General features: G+C 42.6%; 6 protein-coding genes across 6 annotated transcripts; 1 reads left to right on the top strand and 5 right to left on the bottom strand.

Moving 5' to 3' along the window:
• Nucleotides 1-1,871: 1,871 nt before the first annotated feature.
• Nucleotides 1,872-3,335, bottom strand: F4817DRAFT_108219 (60S ribosomal protein L16). Its single transcript, XM_049297436.1, has 5 exons — nucleotides 3,059-3,335; nucleotides 2,764-2,899; nucleotides 2,576-2,629; nucleotides 2,233-2,491; nucleotides 1,872-2,122 (listed from the first exon to the last, which is right to left on the bottom strand). Exons 1-5 carry the CDS (start codon nucleotides 3,077-3,079, stop codon nucleotides 1,984-1,986), a joined length of 609 nt encoding a protein of 202 aa, XP_049159174.1. The 5' UTR covers nucleotides 3,080-3,335; the 3' UTR covers nucleotides 1,872-1,983.
• Nucleotides 3,336-3,584: 249 nt separating this feature from the next.
• F4817DRAFT_108202 (BAG domain-containing protein) lies at nucleotides 3,585-5,556 on the bottom strand. Its single transcript, XM_049297435.1, has 3 exons — nucleotides 5,436-5,556; nucleotides 5,265-5,366; nucleotides 3,585-4,976 (listed from the first exon to the last, which is right to left on the bottom strand). The coding sequence occupies exon 3, from the start codon at nucleotides 4,885-4,887 to the stop codon at nucleotides 3,919-3,921; it is 969 nt and encodes a 322-aa protein (XP_049159173.1). The 5' UTR covers nucleotides 4,888-4,976; nucleotides 5,265-5,366; nucleotides 5,436-5,556; the 3' UTR covers nucleotides 3,585-3,918.
• Nucleotides 5,557-8,140: 2,584 nt separating this feature from the next.
• F4817DRAFT_337555 (putative glutaredoxin) lies at nucleotides 8,141-9,219 on the top strand. Its single transcript, XM_049303318.1, has 2 exons — nucleotides 8,141-8,574; nucleotides 8,681-9,219. The coding sequence occupies exons 1-2, from the start codon at nucleotides 8,475-8,477 to the stop codon at nucleotides 8,935-8,937; spliced, it is 357 nt and encodes a 118-aa protein (XP_049159172.1). The 5' UTR covers nucleotides 8,141-8,474; the 3' UTR covers nucleotides 8,938-9,219.
• A 1,531-nt stretch (nucleotides 9,220-10,750) lies between these two features.
• Nucleotides 10,751-12,210, bottom strand: F4817DRAFT_108139 (chalcone isomerase). Its single transcript, XM_049297434.1, has one exon. The coding sequence runs from the start codon at nucleotides 12,124-12,126 to the stop codon at nucleotides 10,987-10,989; it is 1,140 nt and encodes a 379-aa protein (XP_049159171.1). The 5' UTR covers nucleotides 12,127-12,210; the 3' UTR covers nucleotides 10,751-10,986.
• Nucleotides 12,211-12,367: 157 nt separating this feature from the next.
• Nucleotides 12,368-14,112, bottom strand: F4817DRAFT_337550 (uncharacterized protein). Its single transcript, XM_049303317.1, has 5 exons — nucleotides 13,838-14,112; nucleotides 13,671-13,775; nucleotides 13,234-13,607; nucleotides 12,513-13,154; nucleotides 12,368-12,454 (listed from the first exon to the last, which is right to left on the bottom strand). The coding sequence occupies exons 1-4, from the start codon at nucleotides 14,000-14,002 to the stop codon at nucleotides 12,686-12,688; spliced, it is 1,113 nt and encodes a 370-aa protein (XP_049159170.1). The 5' UTR covers nucleotides 14,003-14,112; the 3' UTR covers nucleotides 12,368-12,454; nucleotides 12,513-12,685.
• Nucleotides 14,113-14,734: 622 nt separating this feature from the next.
• Nucleotides 14,735-16,656, bottom strand: F4817DRAFT_358755 (HET-domain-containing protein; the record flags this gene model as incomplete). Its single annotated transcript, XM_049306069.1, has 6 exons — nucleotides 14,735-15,358; nucleotides 15,388-15,612; nucleotides 15,680-15,937; nucleotides 15,992-16,376; nucleotides 16,427-16,448; nucleotides 16,641-16,656. 6 exons carry the CDS (start codon nucleotides 16,654-16,656, stop codon nucleotides 14,735-14,737), a joined length of 1,530 nt encoding a protein of 509 aa, XP_049159169.1.
• Between the last annotated feature and the right edge of the window lie 72 nt (nucleotides 16,657-16,728).

Below are 16,728 nucleotides of genomic sequence, written 5' to 3'. Positions count from 1 at the left end.
GCCACTTTAGGAATGTACCTTCTAAACCATCGTGACTGCCTGAAAAGCAAAGCATCCAGCGAATTTAATAGGACTTATTTCGTTAGGTACCTAAGGTAAATGCCCTTTTAAATGACAGATAGGTACAATCACGTACATAGCTGCCTAAGTGTATGCAGCACCCGCATATGCCGGAGGAATTCGCAATACAGATAATTGGTACCTTACCTAAGGTAAGATAATCTTTCGTATACATGAGAAGTCAGTGCCTGGTGAGTCTTTTGGAGACATAAAAGGGTTTGAATAAGTACTTATAAATTTGTACCCTTTCCCTCTATTATTCCAAATAGTATTGATTAATGGTAATGTCCTTAATAGATCGTGTAAACTATTCAGAAATGCTACTTCTTATAGTAGTATCAGTATATATAGCTCCGGATAATGTAAAGGCAAGATGGGTTTGTCGTGTCGATAATATGGATAATACATTCTATAATAAATATTCAATTTTAGTCTACGTTTGTAACAATCTAATATTGCGTTGATAAGAACGCTGAGACTTTGGCTACACCATTGATTCTTATATTAATAGTGTTTTTATACTATTGCAAGGATGTCATAAAGAACCTCGCTATATGAATCACTACCCCCATAGAATGAAGTTGATGCTTAAAACAAGCTATTAGCTCGGCCTGAGCTCTCAGATAAACTACAAGTTGGATGAAATAGGAATCCTAGTGATCTAGCCAAGACAGCCCGTCCTCGTAAACTCACAATTTAGAACAGAAAAAAGATTTAAGATCTTCGAGAGGTTATTCCAAGACACGCCAAGGCCTATGGTATCCTTTCTTCGTGACTTTTAAAAGAAGAGGCTGAGTTGGTTACAAGCCACCTAGCTCTTGCAATAATAGACGGCGAGGAAGTACATGGGTAGTTAAGAAAGAAGTTACAAGAAAAAAGAAATTTACTCGCAATTGAGACATCAATGGTTATGGGAACTAGTTAGTCAACTTACCTTATTATCTAAATGATGATAGAAATCAAAGAGAATTTAATATACAAAGTTCTATTTGTCTTGGCCTTTAGAAAAAGCTTCGAGCCGCATATTACCTATATATCTAGATTGATCCTTTTAATCACTGTACTCTATGTACATACACGGATTCTGCGATAAGTAAAAATAGTACCTAAATATTATATGTTTTCTCATAGCCTATGGCACAGAAATAGTTTTCCCAGGAAACAACAATTCATATAACCGAAGGGAGCTTCATCTGGGGAGAACTAATCTTGACCCTTTCATGCCATCAATCAACACTGACTGCAAACTCCAGACAAGTAATTCCTTCCCCCAGAGTTGCAACAGCCATCATATATTGCTAGGGGGATTTACAAGAGGGAGAAATTAACATATATCAATAGCACTAAAAAGGGCGGAGGACACGTGGCTACGCTGAATTTCTATGCAATGAAGAACGGCGAGCGAACGAAACCACGCGGGATGCGACAAATAAAATGTGGTAAGTTACCAAGAACCTCGTGAGATAACCATTCCAAAGCTAGTTGCATGGGCGATAGGACAAAATCAACTCGAGGCATTTGGACCGGAAACTTATATGGAGGCGTCTGAATCGATCAGAGAACGAATCTGCTTCCCTGTGAGAGTCGTCTCCCTAAAACCATTAGTGTAATTAATGGCGTGGCTAACCTAACGAAATCACGTAAAACGCATCACAGTCCAGTATCACAAGGATTCTCTTTCTTGAGTTCGTTTTTCTCATTCGGTGTCTAGACGACGAATTCGTAGAACACAGGACTAGAGCCGGTGAACATATCCCCAACCCTATGACCGCCCCTGCCTTCCCTCGAATTTCGCAGTATGACAAGAGCAAATATGATCAAGTTTCCCTAACCCACACGCCGGATCTAGTTGCAATATGAGACGGAGTTGTCCTGGTATTTGTTTTGGTTACCCGGAAAAAATGCAGAAGGATGAAGAAACAATTAGTAGCCGTAAGACTTGAGGGCGTCAGCCGTCTTGCTGTCGACCTTGGCGTTCTTCTTGGCCTCGGACTGTTGTCGCAGCGCCAGCTTCTTGCGCTCGTAGTACGCGGCACCCTTTGCCTTTCTGCGCTCCTCAAGTCTATCATCGATAAGTCAGTACAATTTGTGCTAAGAAATAGTAGTGGCCTATGTTCCCGTGAAGTCACATAAGGAACATGGCATGGCGGGGCAAATCCATGTTTAACGTACCTCTCAACAACACCCTGGTACTTCCAGCCGACCTCGTGGCTCAGACGACCAACAGCGCAGAACTTTCGGCCGGGTTGCAATCGGAGAACACGCAGAGCCTGGGGAACAACCATCTTCTTCTGCTTGTCGTACGGGGGAGGAACACCCTCGAAGACCTTGAGTCGCTCCAATGCGGCGGCGCCTCGGGCGGTCTTGTGGGGAATCATGCCGCGGACGGCCTTGTAGAAGATCCTTGAAGGGGCACGGAAGTGGAAGGGACCTATGAGATGTTAGATATCTTGTATTCTTCGAAATTCGAGTCGCGATCTATCTAGAATCGCCGTGGGGGAGAGTTCGAACATACCACCTCGGGTAGGGTTGTATCGGGTCATCTTGCGAAGGTAGGCGTGGTACTTGACTGTTTCTTATGTTAGCCGCTGTATTCTCCTCTGCGTCTACCGATCAAAGGATTTCCAAGCTCTTGTCCAGTTTCATCGCGGTCCTGACAACTTCCTAAAAGATCGATACGGTTGGAGAGTGGAGGTTACGTACGCTTCGCACGGAAGAATTCGCCCGAGATATTCAGGGCCTCGGAGCGGACCACGACGATCTTCTGACCGTTGAGGAGCTGCTTCGCGACGATACTGGCAAGTCGACCGAGAAGGTGACCCTTGCCATCAATGACGACCTATAAAGGAATATCATATTAGTCTCGATGTATAATTGAATTTTGATTTGTGTAGTATTCCAATTAGCAACGCAAGCTGGCCACCAACTGATTCAACTCGATATGCCCCCTCGCTCGCTAGGAAAGAATAATGCTGAATGAATAATGTCGGCTACTCACAACAGGCTCGAAGGACGACATCTTTCCGGATCGTCACCACGATGGTTCGCGGGGTGAAGAGAAGGAATGTGGAAAGAAGAGAAAGAAGGAGGAATTAAATAGCTCAAGAGCGCAATGGGGAAATGCGTCTGAGACCTATTGGATTATTCCTCGCTGTTGTTGGTTAGTAGTCGCGGTTGTTGTTGAGGGTCGCAAATGTGAAAAGGTTCATCACAGGATGATGAAAATTATCGGGCACACAATCGCAGAGTGTGCACCGTGGGAGAAGACCGCTAATCCAAGTTTGGAATGGTGGGGCTCTAGCGGGAAGCGAGAGGGTTTATCGCCTAATGTACCTAGGGCTCGCATAACCTAACAATTATTCCAATTTACCTCCTTTCTGTGTGTGTATGTACCTATGTAGATACCTTACCTTACGTACGCATTTTACATAATATTACATGTAGGTATTAGGTACCTATTCTGCTTACCTTATACTTGCCATAATAGAGTTTAGATAGGGTGTGATTCTCTCACGATGGCATCATTGATCACTAGCCATATAAATGTATATTTTGATATATAGGTAGGTACCTAGGATCTCGCCATTTCCTATTCATTTGGACTTGCTTTATTTTTCTCTCTCCTTCTATGTAACCATTCCTTGGGTACAATATTAACATTGTCAACCCGTCTTGTGATAATGTATCGATATCTATCTGGCCTGTGAACCCGCCATTTGCTAATCAGATATGTGCTAGGCAGAACTAGTGAGATGCTATCGTGATGAAGTAGCTTAGACAGCAATCTAAGGTAGAGGTGAGCTCGGAAAATATGGTAGTTCTAGAACCCGCAAGAAGGAAGAGATGCATGCTCATAGATCACCTATCCTTAGGTCTACTGGAAAGAGGTAGACGCTCATCGATGTCTTTCAAGACATCCTGGACATACTTCACGAGCTCCCTCCTCCTCGCTCTAACATCCGGGTCACCTCCCGTATCTACCTCGTCTAATTTCAGCAACACATGCTGCATGATCGTTTCGCTTAGCTTCCGATGTTCATCTTCCAACCTCTTTTTGTCTTTCGGCGGGTTGTCTAAAAACTGCTGACAAACTGGCAGGAGTTGTGCGTCGAAATGGGATCTGATCGCGTCTAGCTTTTCTTGAGGCCCTGAAGGTACTGCGGGAGACGATACCCTGGATGGATCTGGGGACGGCTTCCTACTCTCCCGTTCTCGTTGCCCAGGTACTTCGAGATTTGCAGTACTTTCGCGGGGATCGATGCGATCTTTCTTCTTCTTCCGACCCTTGTTCTTCTTGGTCTTCTTCGGCTTCTGTTGATCCTCTGCGACGATGACTTCTTCGCTGCTGCTCTCGTCATCCTCATCGCTTAGTTTCCCCTCAGGTACTACAACTAACAACTCGCTATTGTTCTTCACACCGTAGTCGCGAATGGGGACATCCTGCTCTGTGAGTTGACGGCCTTTGTAGAGCATCTTCATACGATGAGTCCGACGGTCGCTGAGATCCATGACCAATCCCACGCGAACCCGCACATCTCTCACAAGTAGTTTACCATCGCCGATAGAATATGCAGGGAAATGTACAGGATATGTAACACCCTTGTTTTTGATTAGGAGAACGTCATCGTCGAGGTTAGCAGGAGGTGCAGCTCGTCGACTTTGAGGGTCATAGGCCCGGGAAGAAGATGGTAGGGTATTTTCAAGATCTTCGGACGTTATATAGCTAAAGTCATCTTCGGTGATATGAGGCACGCCCTGAGTGTCGGTTTGTGAAGCGTATGGCGATATGTTGTCGCGGCTACGACCCCAAAATCGGGACATCATCATGAAAGGTAAGGCGAGCACAGCGGAAGTGTAGGCTAATGTTGAATACGAAACTCCCTGCGAAGCAAGGTACTCGCTGGATCCGACGACGGCTTCGGAGAGATGGTCAACTGTTGCCTGGACGCAATTCTGTAATGCAGGTGGTAATAATGTAGTAAGGTTCTTGATGGCACTAGCCGATGCCAAGATTGCCTGATTCGAAGCCACCTTGAAGAGCCAGGTTGTCCCGGAGGACACCCAGCGTGTTTCTTTATTTTAACTTGCGGAGAAGTAGCTGCGGAGTTGCAGATCTAATCAGTGGTACCGAGACTTGCGGCAGACAATCTTTTGAGAATTCGTTTGACTGGATGCAGGTAATATCGGGACGGAGCGGTGCATACGTATGGTTCTAGGACTTATGCATAAGTTTCGACTGCCTTGTAGGTTGTCGCCTCCTAACTAGGTACCTAAAGCAAACCGGATTGCCGTTGCGACTCTATAGGCTGGTAATAGGTAGGTCTTAGGCTCTGGACTTTAGAGATGTATAGTATCTGTATATGAAGTTTGTATACTTTAACTACATAGTCCCTTTATTTGCTGATGTATGCGGTACGATGCTCGACTATCTAACGGATCGATGATGCGTTGTCGCTGTTGGACGGAGAAGTTCGGTCAAAGAGGAACCCACGATAGGCCGCCAGGGAGGGTCATGCGATTCGAAGAGTAGCTTGGTTATGGATCTTCTGTAAAAGAATCGTCTAGGAGGTTCTCCCTCTTATTGGACCGAACATTAGGCAGTTCCACAGCTAAGAGATCGCATCAATGGCAACTTGGTTGGAAGCAAAACCGTCAGACACGCGCATGCGCGATAAAGGTCGAGGATTCTTTGCCAATTGCTGAGGAATTGGCCTATATCGGTACTGAATAATATGTACAGAGTATGTACAGTACAATTAGGTAGAATATGTAAGGAGAAGATTTAGTTATTGGTAGGTACATAGCTTATCTAGGCCCGGGCTTTTTCTTTTCTTTTTTTTAATAAAAAATCAATCACCAATTGGTGAGAAGCCAGGTGTCGGAGCTTCAGTGGTTGAAACAAAGACAAGGCTGGCTGTGGATTTATCTCAAGAGAAAAGTTACCTAGGTACCTAAGGCAAGGACATTTTATTACATACATTATGGGGCTGGGGGGGTCTATTGACATTATGTCAGCAATGGTGTCAGTAGAATTACATAATTACAGGCCCCGATACCATGTCAAGACCATGTCAACAGGTCGATACAATGTCAACAAGGCTTGTTGTACCGATTTCATTGCAGGTACTTACAAGTCACTACGAATAGATAGCATGTAAAAGTATTTATTATGTCAGAGGTACTGTCTATTTCGCCGTAATTACCAGGCCTGTTAACGATGTCCAAATAGCCACTATGTCCACAACGATGTCAGGAATTCAACATAATGTCAGCCCCGGGTATATACAGGTTAAATAAAGGCCTGGAGTATGCATATATACTGCAATACGGTAAACTTTAATCATTCGTAATCGTAATGACCTCGTAGTGTAATGGTAAAACACGTAGCCCGTAATCTCGTAATATATGTAGTTCAAGTAATCTTTTCAATTGACTTTTACATGTGCCTATGCCTGTGCTGTATATATATAAGTATGTTGAAAGCCTTGTATTAAATTACAAGGCCTTCTATTCTTTTTTTTTTTTTTTAATACATTAGATTACCTGGCCTGACATAGTCTCTTGGCCTGACATGGTCTTGTATATGACATATATCGATTAGGTGACTGTGACTACCGTTGGTAACGATCTTTAAGAGGCTATTCTTTCCCAATATATCAGTATTTTGGAAGCAATACAATTACAATAAGGTATAATCGTATACGTACAGTAGCTATTTCAGACCTGGTCATCCTCATAATCTGGATATAATCACCCCCGAGGGTGACCATACTACAAATACTAGCCAATCGCCGTAGTAACAGTCATTTGACATGCGCATGGCCGACATTATGTCCACACCTCAACACGTATGCTGACACCATGTCAATAGACCCCCCCAGCCCCATAATGTAAGCTAACATGAGCTGGGCAGTTGGGTTACCCCATTTCCACATCTTGGATGCTGTACATAGTACGTACCTACATAAATACTTAAGGTACCCAGATATACATTATGGGGCTGGGGGGGTCTATTGACATTATGTTAGTAATAGTGTTAGTATAATTACATAATTATAAGCCTTAATATTATATTAAAACTATATTAACAAGTTAATATAATATTTGCAAAATTTATTATATTAATTTTATTATAAATATTTATAAACCAATATTAATAAACATTATTTTAAATATTTATTATGTTAAAAGTATTATTTATTTTATTATAATTGTTAAATTTATTAACAATATTTAAATAATTATTATATTTACCATAATGTTAATAACAGCCATAATATTTATATTAATATAATATTAATATTAATATTATATTAATATTAATATTATATTAACTTTAAATATATATAAGTTAAATAAAAATTTAAAATATATATATATATTATAATATAATAAATTTTAATTATTTATAATTATAATAACCTTGTAATGTAATAATAAAACATGTAACTTATAATATTATAACATTATAATTTATAATTTAATATATTAATATAATTTTTTCAATTAATTTTTATATATGTTTATATATTATATACCTTATATATAATATTTTTAAAATTTTATATTAAATTATAAAAATTTTAATTTTTTTTTTCTTTTTTTTTTTAATATATTAAATTATTTAACCTAACATAATCTTTTAACCTAATATAATTTTATACGTAACATATATCGATTAAATAACCGTAATTACCGTTAACAATAATATTTAAAAAATTATTTTTTTTTAATATATTAATATTTTAAAAAATATATAATTATAATAAAATATAATCGTATACATATAATAGCTATTTTAAACTTAATTATCTTTATATTTTAAATATAATTACCCCCGGGGGTAACTATACTATATATACTAGCTAATCAATTAAGGAATTAATTCTTAAATAACGCACCGCCGACATTATATCCACCCTTTAACATTAATGCTGATACTATGTTAATAACCCCCCCCAGCCCCATAATGTAGCCAAGTCCGGTACTAGCGCTCAACCGCTTTTTTCTTCATACATATGTATGTACACATTTTCGGTAATTGCGTCATTTTCTAGCTGTCAAAATCGGATATGTACCCTTCGGCAAGACTTATATGAATGGGTACGTTGTCTATCGCGATTGTCAAATTCCGAAATCTGTTGTCTGCTGGCTCTGTGTTACGTACATGGATCTCAAATAATTGATCTCACGTTTTGCCTGCCGTCATATCTAGAGGACGTATCTGTAGGTAATTCTCATCCCGGGTCCGCGGCACACATTCCACCGACAACATCCGCGACCCTGTGACGAAATCGGGCCATGACAAATACAATTCGCCATATCCATCACGTCTTAGTAAAAAAAAACACTATAAAAGATACTGACCCCCCCAGTTCATAGATAACAACATCGACTACCTACTAGCGACTTTCATGTTTCTTATCCGCCGACTTTTCTCTGCATCTATATCGCCGCAAGCCATGGCCGAAGCTAAGACCAAAGCTCAGAGCATCATCGATGAGAATGCCGTCGGTAAGTATTTACTACCTACTGATTAGCTCCGTTGATATAAATCAGTCACTGCTATATCGGCCCCTTGCGCGATTTTACTCCCGCTGACAAGAAATGTCCTCTGTAGCGGTGTTTTCTAAATCGTATTGCCCGTACTGCAGCGCCTCGAAGCGCCTTCTCGACAGTCTAGGTGCCAAGTACAAGTTGGTAGAGTTGGACGAGGTGCCTGATGGCTCTGCTATCCAAGATGCGCTTCAGGAGATTTCGGGGCAGCGCACTGTCCCTAACATCTGGATCGGAAAGAAGCACATCGGTGGCAACTCAGACTTGCAGGCTAAATCTGGCGAACTGAAGAGTCTGCTTACCGAGGTCGGCGCTTTGTGACTAAATAATTCCCGATCTAAGTTATGAAGGGCTATGAGATAACACTACAAGTCCCCAGGCGTCTTACGACTAGGAACAAAGAAAGGATTCGTCATGTTTGGTATTCAAGAGTATGCGTCTAAACATGTCCTTCCGACGGTGTGAATCAGGGAATAAACAAGCAATGATAATAGACTTTCTTATAAATCAGGCATCTTATAGATGCCCATTGTTATTAGCTAGAGTACTACTCTAGGATTAAATATAGATCGGTATATATAAGACAGAGCTTCTATTGAAGAACGATGTGTTTAGTTGAGTTTTGCATTAGTACAATGTAGCCGCTTTACTATATCTATCCTAATTCATGGACGGATATCGGTCGAATTAGGGGTTTCATAGTCCTTTTCCAAGCCCTAAAGTATATTCCTTATATGCAAAAAGTCATAATAAGCAGGCAACAGGAATCTCATATTGATATATACCTGTATTTCGCGAGTGAGTATATCATAGAGACTTCCGCTGTGATTCGCTCCACCATCCACCTTCAACTGGATCATTTATCCTCTCAGCAGTTTACACTAACCCCTTTGAATCAAACCCTAAGTGAAGTAAAAAGACAAACGACCTATGAAATTACCGTTCAAGAACTCCTGTTTGCTTGTTTCCTTGGTATTAACGTACATTGGTATAGCGTATAAGCAGACCAAGAAATTATTTTAAGTACTACTCTCGAATGCAAAGTTGGCAAAGTACCTCTTTCAAAAACATTGATGTGCAGCCCCATAGCCGTAGGAAATCGACAGCTTTGAGGCTCTTTAGTGCTTCGCGGGCTGCGATTACTCTGGAGCAGCTTCAAGGGAGTCTAGGAAAACCATTAGTGTGGGTGTTAATTCGTACATCTCCTGCTAGTCAAACTTTTTACTAACCAAGATCATAGAAACAAGTTCCATAGCCTAAAGAATGGAAATGGCATTGCGTGGAACAAGTAAATCGAGCCTCTGAGCTCATACGCCAAGGGGCTTACGAAATTTCTGAACGTAAAGGACTCCTAAAATGTGCGTCGGAAAAGGGTATATAAGAAACTTCGTCACCTATAAACCACTGAATGGTTCATGGGGCCTCCTTCCTCGGAAATTCTTGAGAGCCGAAAGGATCGATGTGCTTCAAGCTCGTACGAGGGCGTCTCAGAAGGGAGGGGTATGCTTTCGACAGTCGCTGTAGCAGTGCTGGGAGCTGGTGCGCCAGGATGAGAGTGGCTCACGTGCCGAAAGGGACAGTACCACATAGCCAGGATGATGGCGATCAGCACGATGGGGACGAGGATTACAGCAATGGTACTTGCCGTATCCAACATCCTGTCGATTAGCAACGCAGGATAATATGGGCATCGAGCGCTTCGACCGAGTCAAACACGTTAGAGGTTCGGCGGCTGAGAGTTCGAGAAGAGTCTTTTGGAGAATATCTAGGTATTCTAGGTGGTCTAGGTGGTTTTTTGACATTGGGAAAAGGCACAATAGAGAAGGAACAGATGTGTTCGAACGGCATAGTCGACTAGCCTTTTGAATTTTCCTGGTTTCAGCAACAGGTGGTTGCATTTACACTCGGTACAACGTGACCATTTAATTTATGTATGAGTAGCATACAGCCATATCGGTTCCTGATATTCGATATCAGGTATAAGCTCTGGTGTGATCTGGTGTTTTTCGCTCGTGTCTGAATCTACCATGCCTATCATACAACCACCGGCGCCGGTAGACGACGAGTTCCCTTCGTCATGATGAAACAGGGCCAAGCAACTCGGATCGAGGAGGTGAATAAGATATCGTCGCATTCGGATCTTTAGCCTACCTTAGTATACCCGGCCAAGTAGCATACTTGAATCACCCGGGGCCATCTTGCATTGCCGAAATGTAGATGGGTAGTAAGAATGGGCAAATTGACACGACCCTGATACTATCGCTAGATGGTACAGTAGAAAGTGGAATGCTGGGTAATATACACCAATGCACGGCTGCTCGACGCCCAAAATGTACAGTTCGCCAATTATAGGTGACTTCGGCATATGCGTCATACCACCTGTGTGGCGACCGTGCCCACTGGTCTCTCCACAAACTCCATGATACCCTCGACAATGTTCTTCCTCGCCGGTTCAGATGCAACTTTGCTGCCGGCTAGATAGTTGAGCCACAGCAATCGGGATACTCGTTCATCGGAGACGCGTCCAATTGTTCCCATGCCGGTCTTGCCATCGTCGAAAGTGATCGTCAACTGTCCAGCAGCGTCGCGAACCAGCAGCATTTCCCGCCCCTTCGGCACCTTGCCTCGGTTGAATAAACCTCGGAAGTCCTTCATAGCCTCGCCGAATTTTTCATCCCCAAAATCACGGCTATTACCTTGCGACCTTGCCGAGATCGCCCGCACAAATCCATCCCTTAAGTGATGGAAGTCAGTATCTCTTACCGGCACAATCCTGAATAGCGAGCGTGGTCGTACGTTCTGCAGTATGTCGTTCCACAGCTTTTCTCCCCGCTCCGGATCTAACAGCACCTTGCGCAATTCGTCCTTTTCATTCGACACTAGTGTCGTCGCGATAGGATTGATCTCCTTGACCAGGCGCGACTGTAGCGCAGCGATATCCTGTGTGGCGATGTAATATCCCACCATATACACTTGGATACCTAAGAAACTCACTGTCCTCACGCCTAGGCCGACCAATGTGTACTCTACCCCGTTGACCATCTCCTGTCCTTCTGCAACACCAATCGCAAGGTCAAGGATTCGTGGAAATGTAGGGACAGTGCTATTTCCCGTAGGTACAAGCTCTTTGCCATCTCTGTCGTGGATAACCGTTTTGCGCTTCGAACCAGCTTCGGTGCTGAAAGGGTCGAGCTTATCCGGCAACCCGCTGTCGAACTTTGTCGGCTTCTGAAGCCTTAGGTAGAGAAGATACGAGGTGTAACAGATACCAACTAAACCCGAGACTGCGCCGCATAGAAGGAAAGTTCGCCGCCGAACGTAGTAGTCGTGGGATTCTGTGCGCATGCGACTGACATTGAGGTTCTCAACCGCTCGGTGAATTGGCCGCTGAGGTCGTAGAAATGTGCGGCATTGTTGCGGGTTGAAACGTAGGCGGCTAGAATATAGACATTGGCGCGATATAAGAGATTTGAGTACGAGACCGGTCTGTGAGGTGCATATCGGCTTCATTGTGGGCAACGGTGTACAATGGAGAAAGAGGTGTTGCTTTCCGTAAAACCAATTGAAGCTTCAAATTGGATCCGAGAGCTTATTCCCATCCACTAGCAAAGGTACATGTAGGCAGGTACCTAACCTATATGGGTACATGGGTACATGAGCGAGACTACGTCATCGTCGGGCTTATAGGTATAACTCTCGTTTACTACATATACCTTTACCTAGGTCCTAAGTCTTTGACCCCTTTTCCTAACCCCTTTTCATAGGTATCGTACCGAAAGCACGAAGAATTCATTATAACTCGAATCCAGTGACATATATTCCCAGCTTCCAAATATAAGTGAGAGAAGATTACTCGAGCCATTTGCTAAAAAGTTCCACCCTAACGATAAAAGCAGACCACACACTGAGAACCGTGATTATTACCGGGAGCGCTCATTCTCATTACAACATACACTTGACAGACGGCAACTTATTCGCAAAGCCTATTGTTTCTACCGGTCTATTTACACCACCTTCTTGTCATACCAATATTTCTATAAATATATGATTCCAATTGGGACCCTAGGATTCAGACCGACTCTTTACTACCACCGGATGTATGTACTGTGATATCATATTGAATAACTTTCCGAATACCCCGAACTTCCTCCACATCGCTGCTACGATCTAGTGATCCAGTCTCTTCTAACATATACTCCTGACTATTGCTACTACCGGTAGACTTACATCCCTGAACAGATGTCACACGCGTGCTCAGCATCTCGCTGTCACCGCGGGTCGGGGCCCAATAATTCCGACCGGAGTTATTCGTCGGTTGGCTCGGCTTATAGCTAGATGAGGTGCGCTTTGATGTCGACATAAATACCGACGGAAATAGCCAGTTGAGCGGTACTTTACACATAGGAAGACACGCACAGATTATGGCAACATTCTCTTCAATAACTGTCCAAGTTGAAGAAGCAACATCATAGGTAGGATCGGAGCTCGTAGACGAGAAATCGATTGTCTGCATGCGCAGGATGCTCGTTATGGTTACGCTAATAAACCAAGTCAGCCCACTCCCCCTTTTCATTATATCTACTCAGTGTCAGGGATAAGAAACGATTCATAACTCACAAGATCCCTAAAGCGAACACAATCATCAGCGCCCATTTCTGCTTCGGCGGCAGATTAGACCGGAAAATGGGTTGCATGGGAAGCACAAGGATTATAATATCCGTAGCGATCGAGAAGCCCGCATTCGCATACCAGTTACTAGTGATACTGATGCATGTTCCCGGTACAGACTTGTCCCAGGCCCTGCTTATTGGAGTACACTGCCATATAGACGAAGCAGCAGTTGCCAGCATATAGCTCGAAATTATACCCAGCAAGACATAACATGAGATCCTGAACCATCGCTGAAGGAAAATGCGGAGATATAATAGGAGGATAGACGCCTTAGTTAGGTTTAACGTGAGCTTGTAGAATGCCTGGGCAACATAGTAGAGCTGTTTTATGCGTTAGCTTGTTATCTCGACAGGGTGAAATTCTATCACTCGTGCGTAGATTACCTTTAGCGCCAACGTTTGATCTTGAGCTGGAATATTATATATATGCTGTCCGAACCCGTGTTTACAGGCGGCTATTAAAAGTCCCGAGACGGTCTGCGCGAAGGCCTTAGAGGATAGAAAGGTCAACTAATATAAACAATGCTGTTTTAGACTTGAGTTCACCATACCCATGAGACTATGATCGTCCCATCATCCCATCCAATCCCGGAGCCAGTTTTTAGTCGAGATAGTATCCGTATAGATAGAAACAGGGGGGTTAGCGCAAAAAACACAAAACAAGGAATCTCTATATCAACAACATTACTCTCAACATGCGAATTCATTTCGAACATAAATGCAGTCAGAAAAACACATCAATTTACCAATACTTTTATAGATTATTGGATTCCGTGTAGACCAAGTAGGTGTAGTTATATGATACTCGTATTTGATATTTTCTCTTTCCTTAGGCAATTCGTCATCATATGAACTACCCAAAAAGGAAGACACTGTTGTAGTGCTAAGTGTTAATATTACTACAACGTCTAATAATGAGAATATTAGGTTCCCAATTTGGCAATCGATATGAACAGGTGTGTCTCTAAAGTACGAGCCTATGGTCGTATCGTTACTTAATTCCGCTATTTTATTGGTTAGGGACGCGTTGCTCTGGCATTACAGTCAAGTTACTCAGCCGTACAAACCCTTCAGTATTCGGTCTGCCGGGCCTCGCGATTCAGGATGACGAACTCTAAGGTAGCTTACACTAATGCATTTTCTTTATAGTTGCATTGTCTACCATTAGTTCTCTCGAGGGAAGTTTCTTTACAACCAGAGTGCATACAGGTCCTCAACCGCTTCGCGCCAAGAGAAGATAGTAGGAAAAGCGAATCAAAACGTGGGGGTTGGCTAAGTCGACATCACATAATCAAAACTTGACAGCTAACGTAACGAATATTCTCTATAAACAAGATTAACTGTTATATAGGTTTATCATGCTAGTCTGTCCCTATCTATCCAATGTGCAAGCAATCGCAATTAGACCTATTAGTAGATTATTCCGACCTCCTTTACTCCCTTACGTGCTATATTAAATCAAAGAACTCGCAGTGGTGCTGTTGAACCCAATCCGTCCTCACACTATGATCGAGTGTAGCATCGGTCAGTTTACATGACGAAACAAATACATACCCGCCATCAAGTGGGCGAAGAACTGAAGGGCGAAGAGCACCTTTCAATAGACAAAGTATGTCGCCCCTTTCTATGACAGCATCGTGTCTATTGCAAATGCCAAAATTCCCATTCTGAAACAGGACTTGTATCTTGTCTAATAATACGAGGAGATTAAGTGAAGATTCATCTTTCCTTAGACGATATTTAGACAAATCTTCGTTGTGCCGCTCCGCAATGAAAACCAACAGCTTTTCGTACAATTCCTTTCCTTGAGATCTGTCATCCTTTGAAATATTTTCGAACCATTTCTCCCGTAATACTTCATAGGGCGTGTTTGTGATTACTGCAGATGGCTTGATGATTTTTTCCTTTATATCATTGTTACGGTCCCTGAGATGCGAAACGTATAGGCTAACTTTAGGCATGGGCAGTAGTAGTGCTTGACAGATACTAATCTTAATGCCTTCTACTTGTAGTTCTCTTCTAGACTTCGACAGCTTTAGGTTGGCCTTGACGTGTGGGGTATCCATGTCATACTTGATCTCAGACATCGAAGATCAGGGACCCAGGATGGAATCCCTCTAAGTTTCCGAGACGTTGTCTCCAGTAGTCTTAAATCTCTGTTCTGTTCAAATATATACGCTACAAACTCATGGTAAACCTCCTCGTATGGTTTGGTGTAGTCTGGGTTCAGCTGGCTTGGAAGGGAGCGGCTATTAGTCTTCTCGATGAAGGCGTAAACTTGACCAAGAAAGCCATAGACTTGATCATGTGGGAGCGTCGCTTTGGCCTCTCTATATGACAAAATTATGTGAAGAGGAAATCCTGTAAAGGGGTATTCCAGCTTCCTCTATCACTTCTGTATCGTGAATCATCATCCGTGCATCGGCAAGGCTCCCAAGCTGAGGCTCGCTAAACACTAACCTATCATTGGAAATCATAGACAATAAGTTGAATAGATCAAGCATATGTACTTGATATTTGCCGATTACCATAGTAGGCCATTCAGCCGCCAGTGTTACCTCCTGTCTCACCCAAATTCTTGAGAACCATGGTAGTCTCGTGAGTTTCCTCAATAAGGCATAGGGATGCTGCCTCCAGCTGTCTCCGCCGGACTCTTCGTCAAAAGATTGCCTGTGTTTGTTAGGGTCAAACCCCCCGTTTCAAACGGGCTTTAGACCATCAGCTAGGTCGGACAATAGCTTAACAACATTTTCAGTTAAGGTATTCGTCGCTATGATCGAAACAATATCCCGAGAAGCCGAACGATAAATACGTGCTATCCGCGGTATTTGCTCGGATTTCTCGCTATTGTCATCTTGGTTGATACAAATTGCATCTACCCAGGGATGAGAATTTTTAGGGGACCATCCTTGCTGCGATAAGTCTTCTAGTGCCTTGTACAAATTGATCCCAACAGAAAACAGATGCCCATTTATCGTTATCACTTCCTTGGTGCTCTGATCTCCCCAGAGATATGATAATGCTGTATACTTCAAGTCTATAGAGAACGGGACTGTATGGAGGTAGAAACTGATAGACTCCTCATTCCCGCTTCCAAAGATACCTAAGGCCTAAGCAGCCTGATATCCGTATTGCTCAACGGCGCATATATCATGTCAATATCTGCTAGAACGGACATTATTCAAGCTCTATAGTGCTGATATATCAGGATTCTTAGCTGATCGAGAGAATGAGTAACTACCTAGGTAGTGAATAGAGAGTTTGATAAATATCTTTGAATGTCCGTATAATTGAGATGATGACAAATGAACTGCCACGTCCAAAGATTAGGTAGCGATGCCGGATACAACAAACTCACACCCGCGTACATCGGTACTAATATATGTACTAGACTATTATTTTAATAAGGTGATAAAAGCGAATATAGCCTACTCATTGCTTA

Source organism: Daldinia loculata (assembly GCF_022478755.1).
Source record: "Daldinia loculata strain CBS 113971 unplaced genomic scaffold F4817scaffold_24, whole genome shotgun sequence".
NCBI lineage: Eukaryota > Fungi > Ascomycota > Sordariomycetes > Xylariales > Hypoxylaceae > Daldinia > Daldinia loculata.
The sequence above is the reverse complement of the archived record's forward strand: the minus strand, read 5'-3'. Positions and strand labels throughout refer to the sequence as shown.